Below are 22,428 nucleotides of genomic sequence, written 5' to 3' on the forward strand. Positions count from 1 at the left end.
GGGAGAGTTTTGGCAAACTTGGAGCAGAGAAACGGCACGGCGTGACTTATGTTTTAAAAGCATTTGTTTTGAGTCCTCAAAAACACTCAAGCTTTACAATGAAACAATAACAATTTACAATGGAATTGCTTGTGAAGTTGGTTGTCAAAGAAATAAGGTGGGTGGGTGTGAAGAAGGGAAAGTGCTCTAACTTTTAATTCAGTTGTATTCCTGGTTTTTATCCAAGATTGTGTAGGCTGAACGATGCACACATAAGACAGAACTCGGTCAGGCAAGTTAACAAGGTTTGAGATATGAGTCTCGTAGACAAGCAGGATCTGGGGCCAAATCTACGCATCAGCCCTGTGGTTGTGGAGTGTAAGCTGCATGAGGACGAGGTCTGACATCTTTTAACCTTCAGATCACTGTCTTCCGTTGCAACATCCAGAATCTAGTTGGTACTAAATAGATGTTTGTTGATTGACTATGTGCATGAATGGATGGACGCCTAGAAGGATGGATGGATGGATGGATGGATGGATGGATGGATGGATGGGTGGATGGATGGATGAGTGCACAAGGCCGCTCAAGTAGCTGCAGTCATGGTAGCTCCATTGACAGAGTGGCACACATAGTGTGTGACCACCCGACTTCCCCACTGCTGGTGCGTATGTCCATAGAACCGCCCCCCAACCCCAGGCAGTGCACTGTGTTCAGTTCCTTTCAAAGCAATACTGAGCAGCTGAGTCATGTGCCTGCTGAATGAGCCCATAGGAAAGTTTCAAGAGACCTGAGGGATTTTTGTCCAGACAGTGACGTAACTGTCCTAAGATGTTTGAGAAGCAGTCTATGAAAGGGATGGGGCCAACGCCCTGCGGTGGGGAAGGTTAGGGAGGTGCTGGCTGCCGACCTCTACCCAAGGCAGTGGCCCCAATTCAGACCCAATTCAGACTCGTCGCAGTTTTCACTGTCATGCACCTGCCTTTTTAAAAAGTTCCTTTAACAATATCCTTGAGGACACCGTAAACAATAATTGTAAGACTCAACCCTTAAATACATAGCTTTTCAAAATTTACGTGAGGAACCTGGAGGCGAGGTGGCTGCCTTCTGCTGCACCCCGAAGTATGAGGTCCGCTCAGGATGGGCCCCTGCCATCTGTCCAGCTTCAGACTGAACCAGACACTTTTTCTGGAACCTCATTTTTCGGACTCAGGTTTGGGGCAACATTTTCTCAAAAATGAACCAAGCGAGCCTGAAGGGAAACAACTGAGGGCATTTGTCGCTAATAATAAAAGTCAAGCTTTCTAGCGAGAATTACAATTTTGGAAATCTTGTAGTCACCTCTGCGAGTCTGAGAGCTTCTCGTTACTTAGCTTTGGGGTATGAGATTGGTGGCATTATTAATGAAGGTGATTTCTGGTGCGGTGAAATGTGTAAGCATTGGGAAGAGCCACGTAAGTCAGTGAATCATTAGCTTTGAAATGACCAAGATGTTACAGAATCATGTTACAAAGTCATTTTGGGGTGAAAGACCTACTCAATGCAGAGGCACATGGGTTTTGATGTGACACAGGGAAGGGAAAGTTCTTGATATGATTTCAGATTCCACATCACCACCAGCCTTTAGGAAGCTACCACTTGTCGAGTTGTGGTGTAGAGTCAAAGCAGAATGTTCACAGCTATCTAAAAGGCTATTAAAACCCTCCTCTCGGGCTTCCCTGGTGGCGCAGTGGTTGAGAGTCCACCTGCCGATGCAGGGGACCCAGGTTCGTGCCCCGGTCCGGGAGGATACCACGTGCCGCGGAGCGGCTGGGCCCGTGAGCCATGGCCGCTGAGCCTGCGCATCCGGAGCCTGTGCTCCGCAACGGGAGAGGCCACAACAGTGAGAGGTCCGCGTACCGCAAAAAAAAAAAAAACTCTCCTCTCTTTTCCAGTTACACAGCCGTGTGAGGCCAGATTTTCTTTCTATACTTCAACCAAAACAACATATTGTAACAGATTGAATACAGAAGCAGATATAAGCATCGTGCTAGCTTCCATTAAGCCAGAACAGTAACACTGTTCTCACTATTTTTTTTTGTTCTGGGAAATACATTCTTCATTAAAAATTTTGTTTATGTGAACACATAACGGGCTTATTATTGTTATTTTTTAATGAAAATGCATATTTTAGAAATGTGTCAGGTTTAATGTTTAATACAGTAAATATCAATAGCTAGAACTCACATAAACAAAAGCTTTTGGGGATCATCAAAAATTATCAAGGGTGTCAAGAGCAACTAAGGCCAGAAGTTTGAGAACCGCTGTTACAGAGTCATCTGGAGCGTGGGCATCTCCTCTAACCCTCAGATTCTCTTGTTTTGTGGATTAATGGAACTAACTTGGTCGTTTTTTCTTTCTATATATGGAATAAATATAACACTCGTATCCAAGTCAGTTTCTCTTGGAAAAATTAACTTCATTTCCCTTCTGAAATCCCTCAACATTAAATTTCAAAGTCTGCATTTTAAAACATAGAAACTATATGGTTACAGGAAAAAATTACTATTTGGAACTCTTAACATACGGGGCCTTAGACTCGCTAAAATCTAAAGCGTGCATGCGTATTTCACGCACTAGTCCTAAATCTGTAATTCGAACAATGCCATGCTTCTGTTTTATGTCAAAATCCTGTGTTTATCCTAAATTTCAAACAGGAAGAAATAGTTTGTGCTTCTGTCTTTTCATTTTTAACACAAGCACAGAGTATCTCAGTAATTAAAAAGAGAAAAAAAAAGGCAGAAAATTACAATCTGCTTCAAAGAGAGGTGTGTCTGTCTCACAGTCACAACTGCCTTGAGGAAGGAAACCTGTTCCTGAATGTCACCAGGTCCTTCTGCTTCTTAGAGACCGGATGTCTGGCCAGCAACTGGCAGGGGGCCCCTCTCCTAATAACTGTCACTCATTTCAGTGAACCTGACCAGAGCCAGCTAGTGGGGAATGCAGCAGAGAGGGCTGTGCTCATGGATGTTCATTCTGCCTTTTTTCCTCCTCAGGAACTTAACGGGCACATTTCCCAACTACCCTACAGAAGAAGAAGGAGGTTCCGCTATTATTTTTTCCAACAAGACACGACAACAGGTACAAGTATGCGTGAGAAATAAAATGTAAATATATCATAATCGCATTTCTTTAAACTTTAGAGATAATGACTTTTGCAGTGTTATTAGGTCTTGGTTATTTCCCTACAGATGTTTACCTGGAAGTACTTTGGTTGTTTGTCCACTAAGGTGCTTACAAAATTTTTTAGATGAATCCATGCTTTCTCCTGTCTTTGAAAGTGATGTGACATCACAGGAGTCTCATCTTCTTAGTCAGTGATGAGCAGCTCGATTCCAGGAACCCTTTATGTTCTGGTCCCTGCCTGCCTCCCAGTATCATTTCCTGTCCCCGTCACCCCATCTTCACACCGTCAACTCCAGCGGTCCACTTGCTCGTCCTCCTCGCTGCTCACGCTGCTGCCCCTTTAGTGCCTTTGTACATCTTATGCTCTCCCCTCACTCCAGGATGCCTTCTGCCCTTCCTCCTCTGCTTAGCTCCTGCTTGCCTGTCAAGACTCAGCTCTTTGCCATATTAATGCTCTTCAAGAGAAACACCCTTGGACCATCTCTGTAGATGTTCTAGTGGCATTTGATGATTGACATCCAAAGCTGCTTTTAGAAATGCCTTAATAAACCAGAAATAGGAACACTCTTCTTAACCTCAGAGTATTTACCATAGAAACCAAGAGAAGATTTGCATTACTCAACAGTGAAACGTTTAGAAGCATGACCATTAAAAGTGAAACTCAAGAAAAGAATAATTGCTATCAGCACTATTAGTTAATACTCTCTGGAAGTTCTAACAAATGCAATAACATAAGAAAAAGAAAAGAAGTTACAGATATTTAAAAAGTGGTGATTTTATTATTGTTTTCAGATTATGTGATTATATTCCTAGAAAACACAAACTTATCAAAAAATTATATTGACATATTATGCAGAGTTGTACAGAATTATACAGACAAAATTCACTGAAGAAAATGAAAGAAGAGGTGAATAAATAGACTGATGGTTTGTTTCTCTGGATAGAAGGATTCAATAAAATACACATTATCTTTCCATTGTTTATGCAGTTAGTGCAATTCCAATAAAATCAAAACAATTTTTTATTGACAAAATTATTCTCAAGTTTATAGAGAAGAATGAATGCATGACAATATCCAAAAAGTTTATGAAAAAGAGCTGTAATCAAGGGAACTTGCCCTACTTGGTATAAATCAATTTATAAAGTAATTGAGCCATCACGGTACTGGGAAAGGAGTAGACAGATAACAGCAATAACAAAAATAGTATGTCATGTGCAGCATTTATTGGACAAATATTCTGTTCTGGGTCCTATGCAAAGAACATTATGTAAATTATAACTCATTCAATCCTCCCAACCCACGAAGATCAAGCCATTTGGCCAGATTCACAGTTAATAAGTTGGGGAGCTGAGATTCCAACCCAGATAATCTGACTTCAGGATAGTGTGCTCAGAAATTGATTCAGGTACTAGTTGGAATTCAGAAATATAATCCTGACCTAAGTGGTGAAGGATTAACTATGCAATAAATAACATTGGGACAACTGGCTCTCCATTTGAGGAAATTAGTTGAGCTTTACCTCCCTTAATATACAAAATAAATTTCAGATGCATTAAGTATTTACATGTAAAATATTAAACCACAAATTACCAGTAGAAATTGTTTGATATTTAATAATAATGGAGAGTAGTTTTATAAGTATATCACCATAGGCAAAAATCATAAAGAGAATAAGCTGACATCTCTGACTAAATGAAGCTTAAATAGCAAAAAATATCATAAATGAAATTAAAATCATGTGATAAAATGGAGAAAATATTAGCAACGTAGCTGACGTTAGGTATCTTTCATATGTAGAGTTCTTAGTAATAAGAAAAATCTGAACACCTCAGTAGAAAAGGCAAAAAATATTAAAATAATTTAAAAAAATTTTAACTCACTAGGAAAGAAATTTAAATATAATGTTACTGTATCTCTTTTCACCTATAGGATTGCTAAAACTTTTAACTTGTGATAATAATTGGAGTTGGTGAGCGTGTGGAAAAAAGTCACTCTCGCACATTGTGGCTGGATACATAAATTAGCATGACATTTTTTGAGGGCCATGGCCAAGTAAATATCAAAATATTTACTGCGTATACCCTTTAACCCATAAATGCTCTTCAAGGAATTTATACTAAGGAAAAAATAGAAACAAGTTGCCATAGATGGGCAACAACAGACTTTTTCTATTAGCAGCAAAATAGTAAATATTTGTGGAACATACAGTCTCTGCTGCAACTACTCAACTCTGCTATTATAACATGAAAGCAGAGACAATATGTAAATGAATGGGCATGGCTGTGTTCCAATAAAGCTTTATTTACAAACATGGGCAGCAGGCCAGATTTGGCCCATGTGATATGGTTTGCTGCTACTTGCCATAGGTGACTGAAACAGCTGTTCTTGTCTGCACTGTTCACAGCATTGACAGAGAAGAAACAGGCTGATGTTCGTTACTAGGGAATTAGTTAAGTAACGTGAAACATTAACTAAGCAGCAGTAAAAACCATGCTGTAGATGAGGTTTTGTCAGCACTACTGACGCCACAGTCAGCATCCCTGGCTTCCTCTGCTTCCCTGCCTGAGCCCTCAGGATCAAGGGGAAGAGCTCTTCTCCCAACTCCCTGTCAAAAGCCAACATCAGCTCCCAAAGCCTTCTCTCCACCCTCCTGTCCTTCTCCCCTGAACTGTGTGACCACTTAATAACCACCCTCTTGTTGGCAGTTCGAGCCCTCCCTTGAGTGACTGTCATTTTGATGTGATGTTATTTCACTTTTTTACATGTTTAGATCTTGTCCCTCCAGCTAAATCATCCGGCACAAGTTGTGTCTTGAAAGCCCATGACAAGCAGCCAGACATGTTTCATGTTAGTTTTTAAAGGTAACAATTATAGAATTAAGAATGTTGGTGGAATGTCTAAATTGTCCATCAGAAACTCTCAGAAGTAGAGTTAATGTCCAGTCAAACTAAAAGCAAAAGAAAACAGAAGACGTCTGGTTAACACGTACACTAAAATCAAACAAAGGGAGCCCCAAAGCAGCATGACTTTAAAAGGCAGATGACTGAAGAGTCAGGACAGCATCGTGGTGAAGAATCCGAGTTCCACTAGGTCTGCAGCCTTAGGCAAGCGACTTCCCCGCTGCGTCTCAGTTTTCTTGTCTGCGGATGGAGATGCTAAAAACACCTGCCTCCCTGGGCCGATGCAATAATTAGATGAGATGATACACGTAATGTACTCAGAACAGAGCTTGGCACCCTGAAATCATTCAGAAAGTCTTAGCAATTGTTACTAATGGGAGGAGAGGGAGCAGGAGGGAGAGGAAGAAAGGAAGAGGAGAAGGTGGGAGGGGAGGGGAAGAGGCAGAAGAGATAGACCAAACATAATCACTATAACATACACGTAAACAGTCAAATTTCTATTTGTAAAAACAAAACGGTGCAAATACTTTTTCTGAAGTGAGCATAATCACATTGATGCCAAGCCCCCCAAAAGATGGAATACAAATAGAAGCCCAGGTCAGTCTTCCTTATGAGCATAAATGCAAAAATTCAAAGTGAAACATTAGCGAAACACTACAGTCAAGTGGTGTTTACGCACGAACGCAAGCACTGTTGTGTTTTGGATGTTCTGTGAATACATTGCATCATGTAAAGAGATCCAAAAGGGAAAACCATAAGCTCATCACTGTGGGTGCTGAAAGGGCATTTTACAAATTCAACTCCCTGTCTTGATATTAAAAAATAAAACAAAAAATGGAATATATGGATACTTCTTCAACATGACAAAATATTTCTTAGTTCAAAAGTTAATATCATGCTTAATGAAATTCACAAGAAACATTTCCACTGGTGTCATGAAAAATACAAGGATGGCCATTATCACCATTGACCCACAGGATCTATTGAACACTATTACACAAGAGGAAGAATGTAGAGATAGAGAATTGGAATGGAAGAGGGGAAATGGTCACTTTTTGCAGATATGTTCTGTACTTAGAAAAGCAAAGAGAATAAACTGAAAAACGCCTTAAACAATATGAGAAGTAAGACGGGGAGTTACAAAATTAATATGCAGAAAGAGAAAGCTTTTCGACGTTCAAACAGCAGCTACATGGAAAATATATTAAAAGAGTCCATTTAGGGCTTCCCTGGTGGCGCAGTGGTTGAGAGTCCGCCTGCCGATGCAGGGGACACGGGTTCGTGCCCCGGTCTGGGAAGATCCCACATGCCACGGAGCGGCTAGGCCTGTGAGCCATGGCCACTGAGCCTGTGCTCTGCAACGGGAGAGGCCACAACAGTGAGAGGCCCGCGTACCGCAAAAAAAAAAAAAAAAAAAAAAAAGAGTCCATTTACAATGGCAGCAATGACACGAAGATAAAATATCGAGGAATAAATTTGATAATAAATGTGTGTTCTATGGGAAGAAAAGCTTAAAACATTCTGAAGAATGAAAATGAGCAGATGGAAACCATATTGTGTTCTTAGGTAGGAATACTCAATGTTATAAATACTTCAACACTCCCAAACATCATCTATACATGTAGTATGATCCAAATAAAAATACCAATAGCATTTTGTTGGAGTGGGGAGTCAAGGTATGCAGAGGGTGACTAATTTGATTCTAAACTTTAGGTAGAAAGTAAATAACCAGGAATAACTAGTAAAATTCTGAGAACGAAGGGTAGTGAGGAGGAACCAGCCCTGCCAGGTATTAAAACATGTTTTAAAGAGCCCATTGATACAGGCACATGACTAAATGAAAAAGAAAAGAAAATCAAGAAATATATCCAAATACACATGGAAATTTAGTATATAATAAAGAAGCATCTCATCTTTCTTGCAGAAGGAAAAGAAAAAAGACCATTTAATGAATGGTATTATAATAACCAGGTTGTCAACTGGAAAAGAAGAAAATTAATCTCTATCTCTTGATACTTTAGCCCAGAATGATTCCAAATGGATCAAAGATTTAAATGTCAAACAAAACAAAAACACAAAAGAACCAGAAGCAGCCAACAAAGAAATATGTCATAACCTCAGAGTGGGAAAGACTTTTTACCTCTGTCGCACAACCCAGGAGACATAGAAGAAAAAAAACATAAATTAAACTACATTAAAAAAAATTTTTAACCTGCATGGCAAAACCGACACCAAGTAAAGTCAAATGACAGATGACGCACTGCAAGAATTATTTGTAATGAGCATCACAGATAAGAGATCAGTTTTCTAATATATAAAGAGCTCCTGCAGCTCTATAAGAAAAAACTCAATAACCCAATATTTTTAAAGCCAGAGGATATGAACAGTTCTCAGAAATGAAAATCTAAATGGATTTGAAACATAATAAAAGATGTTCAACATATGAAAAGACAATCAACCTCACACGTATAAGAGAAATGCAAATTAAAGCTACACTGACAGACAAAATTGATAGATTAAACCTCATCAAAATTTAAAACTTTGGGGCTTCAAAAGATGCCATTAAGAAAATGCAGGGCTTCCCTGGTGGCGCGGTGGTTGGGAGTCTGCCTGCTGATGCAGGGGACACTGGTTCGTGCCCCAGTCCTGGAGGATCCCACATGCCACGGAGCAGCTGGGCCCGTGAGCCATGGCCGCTGGGCCTGCGTGTCCGGAGTCTGTGCTCCACGGCGGGAGAGGCCACAGCGGTGAGAGGCCCACGTACCGCAAAAAAAAAAAAAAAAAGAAAATGCAAATACAAGAACAGACTGGAAGAAGATATTTGAAAACTTATACTTGATAAAGGATTTGTATCCAGAATGTACAAAGAACTCTTACATTTCAATAATAAGACAAACAATCCAATCAAAAAATGAGCAAAATACTCGAATAGACAATTCACAAATGAATATATATGAATAGCTAATAGGCACATGGAAGGATGCTCAACACCGTTAGTCATTAGGAAGATGAAAATTAAAACTATAATAAGGTACCATTTCACAACCACTAGGATGGCTGTAATTAAAAAAAAAAAAAAAAAGATAATAACAAATGTTGAGGATGTAGAGAAGAGGCAATCCCCCTACATGGCTGGTGGGGATGTAAAGTGGTGCAGCCACTTTGAAAAACCAGTTTGTCAATTTTTTAAAAGTTAAATACAAATTGACCAAATGACTCAGCACTTCCACTCTTAGGACTTTATCCAAGAGAAATGAAAACATATGTCCATACAAAAAAAAAAACTGTATGTGAATATTTATAGGAGCATTACTCATAATAGCCAAAATTTTGAAACAACCTAAATATCCATCTGTTGGTGAATGGGTGGGTGGAATGTGGTATATCCATGCAATGGAATATTATTCAGCCATGAAAAGGGAACAAACGATTTTTACATGCTATAACTTGGGGAAACCTCAAAAGCATGATACACAGTGAAAGAAGCCAGACATGAGAGACCACATAGTATACAATTCTGTTTATATGAAATGTCCAAAAAGAGTAAATCTATGGAAGCAGAAAGTTGATGAGAGCCTGGGGAGAAGGGCAGGAGAGGGAAGACACATTAACAGTTAATGGACATGAGGGGATCTTAGTAGTGGGGTGATGGAAATGTGCTAAAGATGATTTATGGTGATGGTTGCACAACTTGATAAATTTACTAAAGAATGATTGAATTGTACACGTGAAATGGGTAAATGTAGAAAATGTAAAATATGCTTCAATAAAGTTATACATGTATTTTCAAAAAGAAAAATAAAACAGGTAGCAGGCCAGATATGACCTCTAGTCCCCTTAGTTTACCAAAAACGTGATGGCTGACTTCATAGGCACTAAAGTGCACCTCTAATTTTGGGAGGTTTTGCTATAGTTGAAGAGCACGAGCAAAATAAATTCCATATTGACACCTAAAAAAAGAACCCCAAAACAAATACAACAACATGCCATTTTTCACCCGTTCAACTGGCAAACATAAGCGCCGTGTCGTTGAGCATGTGGGGAAATGCGTAGTTGCCGGCATCGCTGGCAGAAGTGTAAACCAGCAGAACCCGGTGGAGGCCGTTTGATGGTATTATACCTGTATGTGCACGTGATCCAGCGTTTCTCCTCGTGGGAATTATCCTGCACGTATGCTCGCACACTTGCAAAATGACATTTGCATGCGTTGATTCATGGCAGCTTTGTGGGTAATAGCAAAAGATTGGAAATAACCTTAATTTCCATTGGTAGGAGAATGGTCAAATAAGTTACCAATGGGGAGGAAACATTTCACTACATGCTCTTTCGTAACTTCTGAAGTGTGGATGGTGTAAATGTTTTATCTATTCAAAATAGTAAATAAACTGGGTAAAGATCTAGAGGGAACAAACAATGCTGTTGATGCAGTCGATACACTGAGTTTTATGCTTCACAAATAAGGATTTTATCCTCTTTTCAGATGCATATGTATATATATATATATTCAAGTTTCTGAAAGTTTCCAAACTTCCGAGAACCAAAACATGTCCATTTTCCATAAGTGCACCAGAGCATAAAAGTCCTGGCAGCCACAGTTTGGTTCTATGAGTGGAGGTGATCCCCAAGGAAAAAATTACTATTCTGATAACAAGGGACTTTTAATCCTATCTAAAGACACCCTTTTTATTACCAAATAATGTGCACAACATATACGTCACCTCAACTCCCCAGTACCCCCTCGCTGAGCGCCCCCCGCCCCTGCAGAATCTTCATTAGAGCCTAGGGGACGGGTGAGCCTGAGGATGGTGTGGAGTTAGACACATGACTATAGGTTTTATTTTTTTAAGTCCAGATGGTGCCTGAATAGTCTGCTTTGTTCATGATAAAGCTGTTCTGAACACTTTTAAAGGTATGAAGTAAGCTCCTAAAAACAACATAGCTATAAATTCAAAAATACAATACTAGAAAATAAACTTCAGCATTTTAGTAAATCACAGTAAGGCAGAATCAAAGCAGGCTTGATCCCAGGAGGATGGTTAAGTACAACACACTAGGGGTGAAATGATATTAGCCCTTTTTTTTAAGTGCATACCTTGCTCTCCAGAAGTAACCACTGTGCTGAATTTGGTGTTTATCATTCCCTCACATTTCTTACACTTTGACTGTGTGTGTATGTATCCTGAAACTGTAACCGTCAAGTATTTTTTTGTTTCACTAGATGCATTTCACAATGAAGGATAAATTTAGAGATATCGTTCAGCATCTTGCCTCTTTACTTTCTACATTATGCAGGTCATCCCGGTTAGCACCTGTTTGAATCCCGGCTCAAGCCACTTACTAGCTGTGTGTGTTGACCGTGGGACTGAACGCTCTGTGCCCTGTTTCCCTCATCGATAAAACAGGTCGCTAACAGCTTCCAGCCGTGGGCTGTGCTCGGCAGTAACTGAGCTCGTCTTTGTGACGCTCTTAGAGCCGTGCCTGGCGATCATTAGTGCCGTGGATGGAAGTGTTGACTTCATTCTACAGCTGAGGAAACTGAGGCTCAGAGAGGTTATCCTGCTTGTCTCAGTCACATGACCAGTGGTGAGCAGAGCCCGAGGGTCAAACAGGCTACGTGTCCCATCACGGTCACCATCCTACCTCCCAGAATTCACAGTGGGAGAGAGCTCAGTAAATAACCTGCTGTATTGAATGGAATTATATAGCTTTTTACAGACTTCCACTAATTCTCCGGTGATGCTAATCCTATGTGAACCAGGTATTTTTTAACCAATATTTTAAATTTTAGGAGAACAAATGGATTTTCGTAGGAAATACAAATTAAATCACAGGTGAAAGACACCACCTCTGAGGAGAGACGCATGATCATATATGGAGTCCAAGCAGGAGTCCTTGGCTGGGATCTGGGGAAGGGGTGTGCGTGGGCCGGTGCTTGGGCTGCGGCTGAGATGCTGACGGAGCCGAGACCTTTCCTGGTGTTCGTGGAACCCCTGGGAGCCAGAGCAGCTCTGAACCCACAGGGAATTGGTTCAGAAATGTCCACCCTCTCTATATATCTGCCCTCCAAGATCCCACTGCTGCCTCCACTGATGAATCCAGCCAAAGGCAGATGGCAGGAGGGAGACCAATGCTGCTAGGAGGGCTGGGTCTGTGGGCCCAGAGCAGGGCAGAGGAGGGACACTGCACAAATACTTCCTTCCAGATGGGAAAAATGGTCCTCATCTCGATCCAACTCTATGAAAAAGCCACGATGATTTTGTTTTTTACCAGGTTATCGAGGATATTATTGCAAGCCAAGAAGAGGAGGAAAAAACCAAAAAGAAGAAAGAGGAAGAGAAACCCAAAAAAGGCAAAAAAGGAAAGGAAAAGAAAGAAACAAAGGAAAAAAATAAGGTAACGTATTTGGAATTTGGGGATTTTTTTGCTTTTTTGCTTTAAATCCGTGGAATAATCTCAAATTTGTTGAGACTATAGTCACTCGTTTCCTTGGGAACCATGCTATCTACCAGCTGTTTTCCTTTTTTTCTTCTTTTTTTTTTAATGAAAGCTGACACTTTTATTTTCTTATTTGTTATTTATTTTATACATATTCGTGTATATATGTCAATACCAGTCTCCCAATTCATCCCACCACCACCGCCCCGCCACTTTCCACCCTTGGTGTCCGTACGTTTGTCCTCTGCATCTGTGTCTCTGTTTCGGCCCTGCAAACCAGTTCATCTGTACCGTTTTTCTAGATTCCACGTTTGTGTGTTAATATACGATGCTTGTTTTTCTCTTTCTGACTTACTTCACTCTGTATGACAACCTCTCGGTCCATCCACGTCTCTACAAATGACCCAATTTTGTTCCTTTTTATAACTGAGTAATATTCCATTGTATATATGTACCACATCTTCAGTTTTTTTTTCATGTTGGTCAACAGTTGCCATCTTTTCTATGACTCATAAATACCTATTAGGATAAGGAGTGGTTTCAACAACTCAGATACTTTACATTATTCACAAATGTGATAGCTTTGAATTTTCATTCTTCAAGATAAATGATTCCACGCATCTTTTCTCAAGGGTAGAGACAAGGAACGGTTCTTGGCAAACTAAGTGACCGCTACAAAGTCAAAATAATTGTGTCTGCTTTCACCAAAGTGTGTTCATTTCCATTTATCACTTCACGTCGACATCTTGGACCTGTTTTAACAGGACTTGTTTCTTACCACCCAAAGGAAAGCAGAGTTCAGAGTCACTGCGGGCCGGCCTGCCCTGTGCAATGGGGTTGCTGGGCGGGCAGGGGGGTGCTGCTGTCCTGGGTGCGATCAGAGGGGTTTTCACCCTCAAACATGTGGAGAGACCACTGCCAGGGTGGTGGTTCTCTCTCTGCATAAACTCCTTCTTTGGGAAATGGAATTCAGGCTGAAAGCTAGCGTCGTCTGAAAACGTGAATATGTTCACTGTAGCGGCTGGCCCAGACACATACTGCTTCACAGCTGACCAAAACCCTGATCTGAATCGGAGTGGAGCCGGAAAGGTTGTGTCCCTCTGTGACTGTCCAGAAGCAGAGGCCCAGGTCTAGCTCGAGTAGCCGTGGCCACGATCCTCATGTTCTGAGGATGCCCACTGACGCGCAGACTCGCAGATTTCTCTGTGGGAGAAGCAACTCCCTGGGGTCTTCTGGTGCATCACAGTGAGAGAGAAATCGGACGGGCTATGTAGTCAAGGAGTGATTGGACCAAGGAGGCAGAAGTTGTGAGCAAGGGAGAGGGGGTGATGGTGAATATAAAATGTCAATACCCGAAGTCCACGAAGATGCAAGTGATAAAAGCCAACCTCACGTTTAAAATCCTTTGGCTTGATTGAGGCCGACACTGCAGGCGAGGGTCCTTTCCAGTGGTCACGGCTGCACGGTGATATGCGGAAATCAAGCACCTGCCCCTGCTGTCCTGCCCTCTCTAACTATGTTCCATTGTTTTGCTGTGCTGACAAAAGAAGAGAGACCCCTCCCCACTCACGTTGAGAACAGCCCGCTCCACTGTAGTGGATGCTGAATGGGGCCCCTCTGATGCCCCCTTCAGGACCAAGGGGCTCAATCCCCAGCTACCCAGGATGCGGTGCTGACCCCTCACACTTAGTCCCTCCCCAGGAACTGTTCAGGGTCTAGCGGGGTGCTTCAAGTGAAGTGAGCCGCCGCCACGGGGCACGGGCCTTCAAGGACAGTCACATTAGGGACTTCCCTGGCGGTCCAGTGGTTAAGAGTCTGCGCTTCTACTGCAGGGGCACGGGTTCAACCCCTGGTTGGGGGACTGAGATCCCGCAGGCCTGCACGGTGCAGCCAAAAATAAATGAATAAATAAATAAATAAATAAATGAAATGAAATGAAATGAAATGAAATGAAGAAATAGCATCATCTTGGGAGAAAAAAAAAGATAGTCACATCAGGGTACAAAGACCCAGCCCCTCACCTCCCAGGACAACTCTGAAGTGTTCTCCTAGCTCCTGGGCTCCCTGTGGGGTCAGCTACCACTCTCTTGCAATTGCATCCCAGTTCAGCTCCCCCTCTACCCAGTTCAGCTCCCCCTCTACCCAGTTCAGCTCCCCCTCTACCCAGTTCAGCTCCCCCTCTGTCCAGTTCAGCTCCCCTTCTACCCAGTTCAGCTCCCCCTATGCCCAATTCAGCTCCCCCTCTACCCAGTTTAGCTCCCCCTCTGTCCAGTTCAGCTCCCCCTCTACCCAGTTCAGCTCCCCCTCTGTCCAGTGCCACTTCTCTCCCTCCCTCCCTTACAGGTGATATTCCCAACAAGCCACTTGCACATCCTCCGTCTCAGTGTTTCCAGGGAACCCCACCCAAGGGACCAGCTATTTGCTCTGTCTCATGGACTTACAAAGCTTTCAACCTTGTTACCTTTGTGATATTTTAAAAAGGGTCTATTTTCCCTTTATGGAGATTAGTTGAAATATTCAGATGTTTTTATATGAGATCTTTCCCAAGTTTTCTTGGGAAAACTATATATATGGGGCTGGCAACTGAGAGATGACCAAGTGTTATAAAAATACTCAAAGAATAACCATACAGCTTTGCTGTTGTGGTTAGGGGTTAGAGTTAGGGGTGAGTCAGTATCTGCAAGTTAAACAAAACTCGTTTCCTCTGTTTCCTGCCTTACCCTCTAACCAGGATGAATAATAGATGTATTTTTCTACAGGTCAAAATACTAATTTCCACACAAGGATTTGAATAGCTGGTCTCAGGAATGCTTCCTGATTCTTTAGGAATGATTTTAGAATAAGACTTTAAAAGTCAATGGAAAAGGCAATCTGATCTATAAGAAACATAGCAACATCATTTAATTATATCAAGCTTTCGTAGAGATTAACATTTCACATTTTAATAATCACATTGTCACTGTGTAGACCTGTACTTTTCGTATAAATTCATTTGTAAGTAATTCTGAAGGATCTTCCCCATCATTTGCAACTACTTCATAAATGCTGATGTACTCAAACTTTGCTTTTTTGTCCAAAACCATTCATCATTAAGTGACTATTTAATAGCTAGTTAATAAAACACTATCACTCAACAAAGACCAGATTGTGTAGCAGATAGTTTCAGATTTTTATGGAACAAGCTTCACTAACAGTGAATTTTAATTTGCAAGTGTCAAACTCACTCATGCATATTTAGAGGAAGAGATGCTTAGAATAAAATTGAAATTCTTCCAGTTGTCCCTTTTCTTAGGCACTGCTTCAAAATTATCTTGCCAGGTGGGGGAGGGTTTTAAAAATTAACTGTATCAAGTGAGCTGTCTTTTGGGTTTGGGGTTTTTTTTTTTTTCTGGAACAAATTAGAATTTTACGGGTGCAGGCAGAACAGTAGGGCAATAGGGGGTCTATGGGTTCCCTGGAAACACTGAGACGGAGAACGTGCAGGTGGTTTTCTGGAAACATCACCTGCAAGGGAGGGAGGGAGAGAAGTAGCACTGGACAGAGGGGGGGAGCTGAACTGGATAGAGGGGGAGCTGAACTGGGTAGAGGGGGAGCTGAACTGGGTAGAGGGGGAGCTGAACTGGGATGCATTTGCAAAGGAGCATAAATATCCAGGGAGTAGCTGTTGGGAGGGGCCTGGAGGGTGAGTGGATCGTAAGGCTGGGCGGGGGCAGTATTCCAGGCAATCTCCAAGCCACAGAACCAGAGGACAACTTCAGAGCATGGATGACAGGAGGCCAGGATAGCTATGCAGTGTGTGGAACCCGGAAAGGCTGCAGCAGGCAATGAGTGATCCCTTGGGGGGCCTGGCAGAGACTTCTGCAGAGAGAAGGTGGACAGAGAGAAGACCCTGTAAAGAGGCCGAAAAGACAAGCTATAGACTAGGAGAAAGTATTTTCAAATTATATATCTGACAAATAATTTGTATCTAGAATATAAAAAGAATTCTCAAAATTCAACAGTAAGAAGAAAAAGTGTCTTTCTTTGAAATCTTTTGTTTTAAATCCATCTCTAAAAGTATTGAGGATTGCAGGTAAGGAGATCCCCTTAAACGAGGGCTTTGATAGAGGAGATGCTGGTGGCAGAAGGACATTTTCTGCAGACCAATAGCAATCTCTGCAGATATGATTTCAATACCAACATAATTTTATTTGCCTCACTCTGGACCTCATGTTGGCTTTAGAAACAAAAATACAGAAAAAGAGCACTCTGTGATCCATCCCTACAATTCTTTTCTCTTTCTTGTTTTTCAATGTTCCGAATGTTCCACCATTTGGAGCTACTTTCAGTGGTTTTGTCCTGCCCATGACACATGCTCACGCGAATACTAAGGAGTCTTCTGTAAGTTTCCTCCAGCCATAAAATGACCTGACGTGGTGCTCACTTCTTCTGGAAAGATCCTTGGACCTATCCATATGCAGCACGATTAGCTTGAAAAGCTATTGTTTGTCCGCAGTGCCACCCAGCCGCTCTGACCACAGTGCCCCTTGGCCCAAGGAGGTGCTCCACATTGAACCGTGGAGCCAACCACGTTCTTATATAATTTTAGAGTATTTCAAACCGAATTTTGCACTACTTCACACAGATGGAAAAGTGAGTGTCATGGGTTTCCAGAGGCTGCTATCAGGAACAAGGATTTCATTATGGAAATATACATACCGAGCATCTTCTGTGTCCACTGAAGTGCAGTAAGAGAGTGGATATAAGGAAGTGAGAGGCTTCTGGGCTGTAGAGGCAGGGGCTCTTAACCCGGGGAACACGGACCCTATGGATACACATCCTGAAATTGTACGGAATTATGCGAGATGCATTCTCCTGGGAAGAAGGTATATGGGTTTTCTTTGTGTTTTCAAAGGATTCTTCCCGCTAAAAAGCTCAAAAACCACTGCATACGGAAAGGACATATTGGGTTGTTTAAGGGAAGGGCCAAGAGAAGCACTGCAGACTCAAAGAGAGTGAGGCTCTATCAGCATTGGAAAAGATGGAGGCTTCCCGGAGTGGGTGGCATCTCAGGAGAGCTACAGGAGTGTATGCACATCTCGTCATCTCAGGGGAACAAAATCTCCTGGCCGCTGCCCCACCTCCTGTGCTGCACTTGCAATCTCTTCTTCCCCCAGCAGCCAGAGTGCCCGGACTCCAATGTAACTCTGATCAGCACTCCTAACAACGCTTGAAACTCAGGAGCTGTGCAGTATTTATTTCTGAAGGAATGAGAAAGTACTCAGGTGAGGACCCTAGGGTGGAAATGGTGGATGGAAAAACATGGAAAAGATGCAGGAGATATGGCAAAGGATAACCAGCCTGGTGGACTGGGTGTTTGAGGTGGAGAAGGAGACCAGGAGTTGAGGTGGCTTCCAAGCGTCTTGAGCAACAGGAACTGGCTTCAGAACCTTGATGGTGGGACATCCAGGTAGATGTCTGACCGTCAGCTGGAGGTTCAGCATGAACTCAGGTGGGGTCAAGACGTGGTGTCGTTGCAGGAGTTGCCCCTGTGCAGGAAACCCTAGTGAAGGCGGGAGGATGGGTGGGTTTTAGGAAAATCAGTGTGGGTGTATGTTGGAGGATCTGGATTACATCCATCTATGAGGGCAGGGGGAAGAGGTGAAACCAACCAGGGAGATGGAAGAAGCCTGGCGGCAGGGAGAAATTCAGCACAAGGCCGCTCCTATCTAATTTTCCACCTGGGTGAATTTCTAGAAGGAGGAAAGGAACGTTTCCCTTCTGTTCCCCTCAGTCCATTCACCATGAGAAGTGAAAACTAAGAATACGATGGAGGCAGAGTCAGGAGATTCTTGAAAGAGAAGGGACCACCGGTGTCAAATGCCGCAGAAAAGTCAAGGAGGAAGCTTGAGAAAGAAAGTGTGGTGACGAGCACATCACTGGGACTATTTCAGGAGAGCGGAGCAAGGGCGGCAGGTGACAGGCAGGCAGGGGACTCTGGCTGAGACATGTGGGCAGCTGGTGGACACACCTCCTTCAGGAAGTTGCAACATGATGACGTTAGTCGAGAGAGGACTTTAAGATGGGGAAGAACTGTAAATGTGCCGGGACCAAGGGAAAAGTGCCCCTGGCCTGGGAGAGCTTAAAATTATCAGGAGGTGATGCCGAATAGAGCAAGACAAGGTTTCTCTGCAGCAAAAAGCAGTCGAGGAGAAGCCGGGAGAAACACAGGCGTGTGAAGAAGTGAGAAGAGTGTGGAGAAGGGGAGACCATTGTATTCAAATGGCCTCTGTCTTCTCAGGATAACAGGAAGCAAGTTTGAAACTGGTGTGACACTGCTCAGCTAAGAAGGACACAGCGAGGTACATGCAAAGACAACAGGCAGGTGGAGAACCCACTTACACGGGGACCGTCTCGGGCTTCGGTTGCTACAGCTGTCCCCCCCACCAGCTGGGTATCGCCCAGACCAGAACCAGACTGATTCAGGTGGACTGTGTTCTCTGGACCCTGATTTCCTAAACTGTGACTTTCTGGAAAGGTCATAGAGATTTCCTTCCAGGAGAAGTAAGCGCTAAAGACGGGAGGATCCCGGGATTCCTTTGCTGGCCTGGTCCTACCCTGCCAAGGCTCATCTAATTAGCACATCAAGCGTTATATAATGTCACTCAAGCAGTACGTGTTCAACGGAGAGGGGAAAAGAATCACTGCTTAGCAGAAAGAGAAAAATAAATAGAAGTTGCCCTTGCACCCAGGACCCAAAGTTAATGGTCATTAACATGTTGGTGTATATATCCTTCCAGAAATTTCTTTATGCATATATATATATATATATATATATATATATATAGTTTCTTAAGATACATTATTTGCAGTAACTGTTAATTGTCATGTCCTGTGGAGATGTGAAGTCAGGATACAGGTAAGGATTCTAAGCAGAAGCATGTCAGTTAAGCTACGAGAAGGCTGAGTGTTCGCTTGAGCTAAGTCTTAAAGGGCAAGGAGGTCAGCCAGGTGGACAGAGGTAAGAGTGGCTCCCCAGCGAAGGGGGCCTGTGAGGCCTACAGAGGTGGGCGCAGAGCCTGGGTGGTGGTGAGTGGGCTGGGGAAGGAGACACGCTGGCGGTCTGGATGGCCTGAGGGAGAAAGTAGTATATTCCACAGTAATAGCCGGGAAGCTCCTTCTGACAAAAATTAAACCTAGATACCCACAGAGAACATTGGGACAGATGTATTGAGGACATCGCTGTACATTTTTAGACTTCCAATTGTAGGTTTTGTCGGATCCACCGTGCATCTTTCATGGGGGAAGGCCAAAAAGGTTGAGTAACTAATTCTCCAGTCTCAATGGAATGTGAGAGCAGAAATGGCAAATGACATTCTAAATGCAAGCTTGAAAACAGTTATGAGATGATGAAGTATTTTTACAAGTCAAATTTCATGAGATACCACATTATTTTCATACATGTTTATTTTTAAAGGCAGTTTTTAATGATGATAGATTCTGGGATGATTTTTTCACTTCTGGATCTAAAAGCGGATTATAATTTCACTCTCAGCTCAGTGGGAAGTAATCAGCCTCTTCCCAGTCACAGCAGCCTCACTCCTACCCCAGGACAGAGACCCTAAGGGAACCATCAGATAATCTGAAAGCCACAAGCGATCAGTTGGACATTTGGACTTGTATGTTAATAGGTATATGCTGAAACACATACCCCCATTTAAAAAACGGAACAAGGAGCTTCCCTGGTGGCACAGTGGTTGAGAGTCCGCCTGCCGATGCAGGGGACGCGGGTTTGTGTCCCAGTCCGGGAAGATCCCACATGCCGCGGAGCGGCTGGGCCCGTGAGCCATGGCCGCTGAGCCTGCGCGTCCGGAGCCTGTGCTCCGCAACGGGAGAGGCCACAGCAGTGAGAGGCCCGCATACCGCAAAAAAAAAAAATTAAAAAAAACGGAACAGGGACTTTCCAGTGGTTAAGTCTCAGCGCTTCCACTGCAGGGAGCACGGTTCGAGCCCTGGTCGGGGAACTAAGATCCCGCATGCCGCATGGTGTGGCCGAAAAAATTAAAAAAAAAAAACCGGAAGAGTTGTGACCCTACTTGAATTTTGACACTTACCCACTAATGTGAAGTGCGACCGTCCCTCCACCCACAGACCACCTCAGATGCACACGTTGGCTAATAGAAAATTTCAAGAGGGCTTCTGTTCATCTGAGTCCCTCTTTAAGCCAGGCTAGAAATCATCCTAACGGTTAACATTTGGGGAGGGGCGTGGCCAGGCACACTGTTTACCTCTGTCTGCTCTCCTAACTTCACCAAGACAAATACCTAGGATACGATATCTGACAATGAAAAATCTTTTGGAATCCTCTGCATTTTTCTCTGTATCGCTATCTCGATGATTAAGGAAAAAAATTGTGTTGTATAAGGACCCATGTCACACGATAGATGGTAACTTACTAAAAATTATCAGTGTCAGTGATATTTACAACATTTCTGAACGAATGCAAAGGCTGGACATGTCTAAGACTCTGTCTCTTATTGGGACTCACTGGGCCTACTGGGTGGCAACACCAGCGCACTCAGGTCAGCAGACAGTGAGATGGAGCCAGGGCGCGTGGAGGGCTCAGGACCTGGCCGGCGTGGGCTGGAGCCGGGAGTCACAGGACCCAGGTCCACCGGGACCAGCTCTTCTGTCCACCCCCTTCTCTGAAGAAGGCCGTATGGTGGCTGGGACCACCTGCCTGCCTGTCATCTGTGTGCCCCCGCCAGTGCAGAGGGAGCCAATGTGGCTGCCCAGTCCAGCTCCTCGGGGTCAGGCTGCTCCAGGAGAGGCGCGTCTCTCTGGCTAGAACACTCTCCAGCCACTCGGCTGCGCTGGGAGTTGTGCCCGAGGAGCTTCCATCAGAAAGGGATGTTGTTCAAGGCAGGCACCGTTGACAGGTGCAACTGTACTTGTATGACCCCTTCACGGTGAAAGATTCAGAAAAAAAAAGTGACTTTGGAGTTGAGAGGGTAACACCTCCTCATGGAATTTCTCTCTCCCAATAATTGTCAAAATGAGAAAGATATTAAGTGTTTCAAACAGCAACCAAAGGAAAGGATATGTCCAATGAACTATTGACCAAAGGAAGAAATATCTCTGAAAAGGAAAGCAGACGTGTTCCATCGTGCTTTCTCTCTGGTTAAAAGGTGTCTCCTGTGACGGCCAGTTCTGTCATTACCACGTGGAAAGTCGTGGGAACCGCTAACGTCCACTGTCATTCTGTGCAATCAGGATCAGATGTTTCCAAAACTGGTCTTAACAGTGTTTTACTCCCCTTGAGAACTTGATATTTATTATAGAAATAAAGCTGTACAAATAGACCCATAAATCTTATTTTTACTTTCGTGCGTTAAACGCCTGGAGAACAGGCCTGATGCTGGTTCCATATGGGGTACAAAACGTCAGCAAGACGGAATCCTCCTCCATGGGGGCCCACAGCCCAAGAGAGCAGCTAAGGCAGGCACACAAATAGCCCATAACATGCACAGAGAAACAGGTGCCAGGAAGGATGAGCAGATCCTGCTGAGCAAGGGGAGGGCCTTTTTGACCTGGGACAATCCAGGACGGCTTCACAGAGGAGGGGATATTTGCCTCAGACCTAAGAAGAATTTTCCACAGAAGAAGATGGGAAAATGAATTCTGGTCAGAGATAGGTGGGCACCCTGACCCCCTCCAGCCTGTGCCCGTGCTCCAGCCAGAGTCATGACCCGACAGGCAGATCCATTCATGCCAGGCTCCTGCGGGAACCGCCAGGTGGCTGCCCTGCTCTCAGACCAAGTTCACACTCTCTGAGGAACACGGCTCATGGGCCTTCCAAAGCCCGTCCCCTCTCTGTGTCTCTGTCTCTGTGTCTCTGTCTGTCTGCTGGCCCTGTTCCGTACGCCCCTGCCCTACTAACTTCCAGTTACCAAAGGCAACGCGGCCTTC

The 22,428-nt window shown here is 43.4% G+C and overlaps 1 protein-coding gene across 1 annotated transcript in view; it reads left to right on the forward strand.

Annotated features, from left to right (window-relative positions):
- IQCA1 (IQ motif containing with AAA domain 1) overlaps positions 1 to 22,428 on the forward strand; it is a 168,876-nt gene that overhangs the window by 60,740 nt on the left and 85,708 nt on the right. The window contains exons 7-8 of the mRNA XM_060151211.1: positions 3,015 to 3,099; positions 12,316 to 12,438. Of these exons, the coding sequence (XP_060007194.1) occupies positions 3,015 to 3,099; positions 12,316 to 12,438 (208 nt within the window). The remainder of the gene's footprint in view (positions 1 to 3,014; positions 3,100 to 12,315; positions 12,439 to 22,428) is intronic.

This window comes from Lagenorhynchus albirostris, chromosome 6 (assembly GCF_949774975.1).
Source record: "Lagenorhynchus albirostris chromosome 6, mLagAlb1.1, whole genome shotgun sequence".
In the NCBI taxonomy this organism is placed as follows: domain Eukaryota; kingdom Metazoa; phylum Chordata; class Mammalia; order Artiodactyla; family Delphinidae; genus Lagenorhynchus; species Lagenorhynchus albirostris.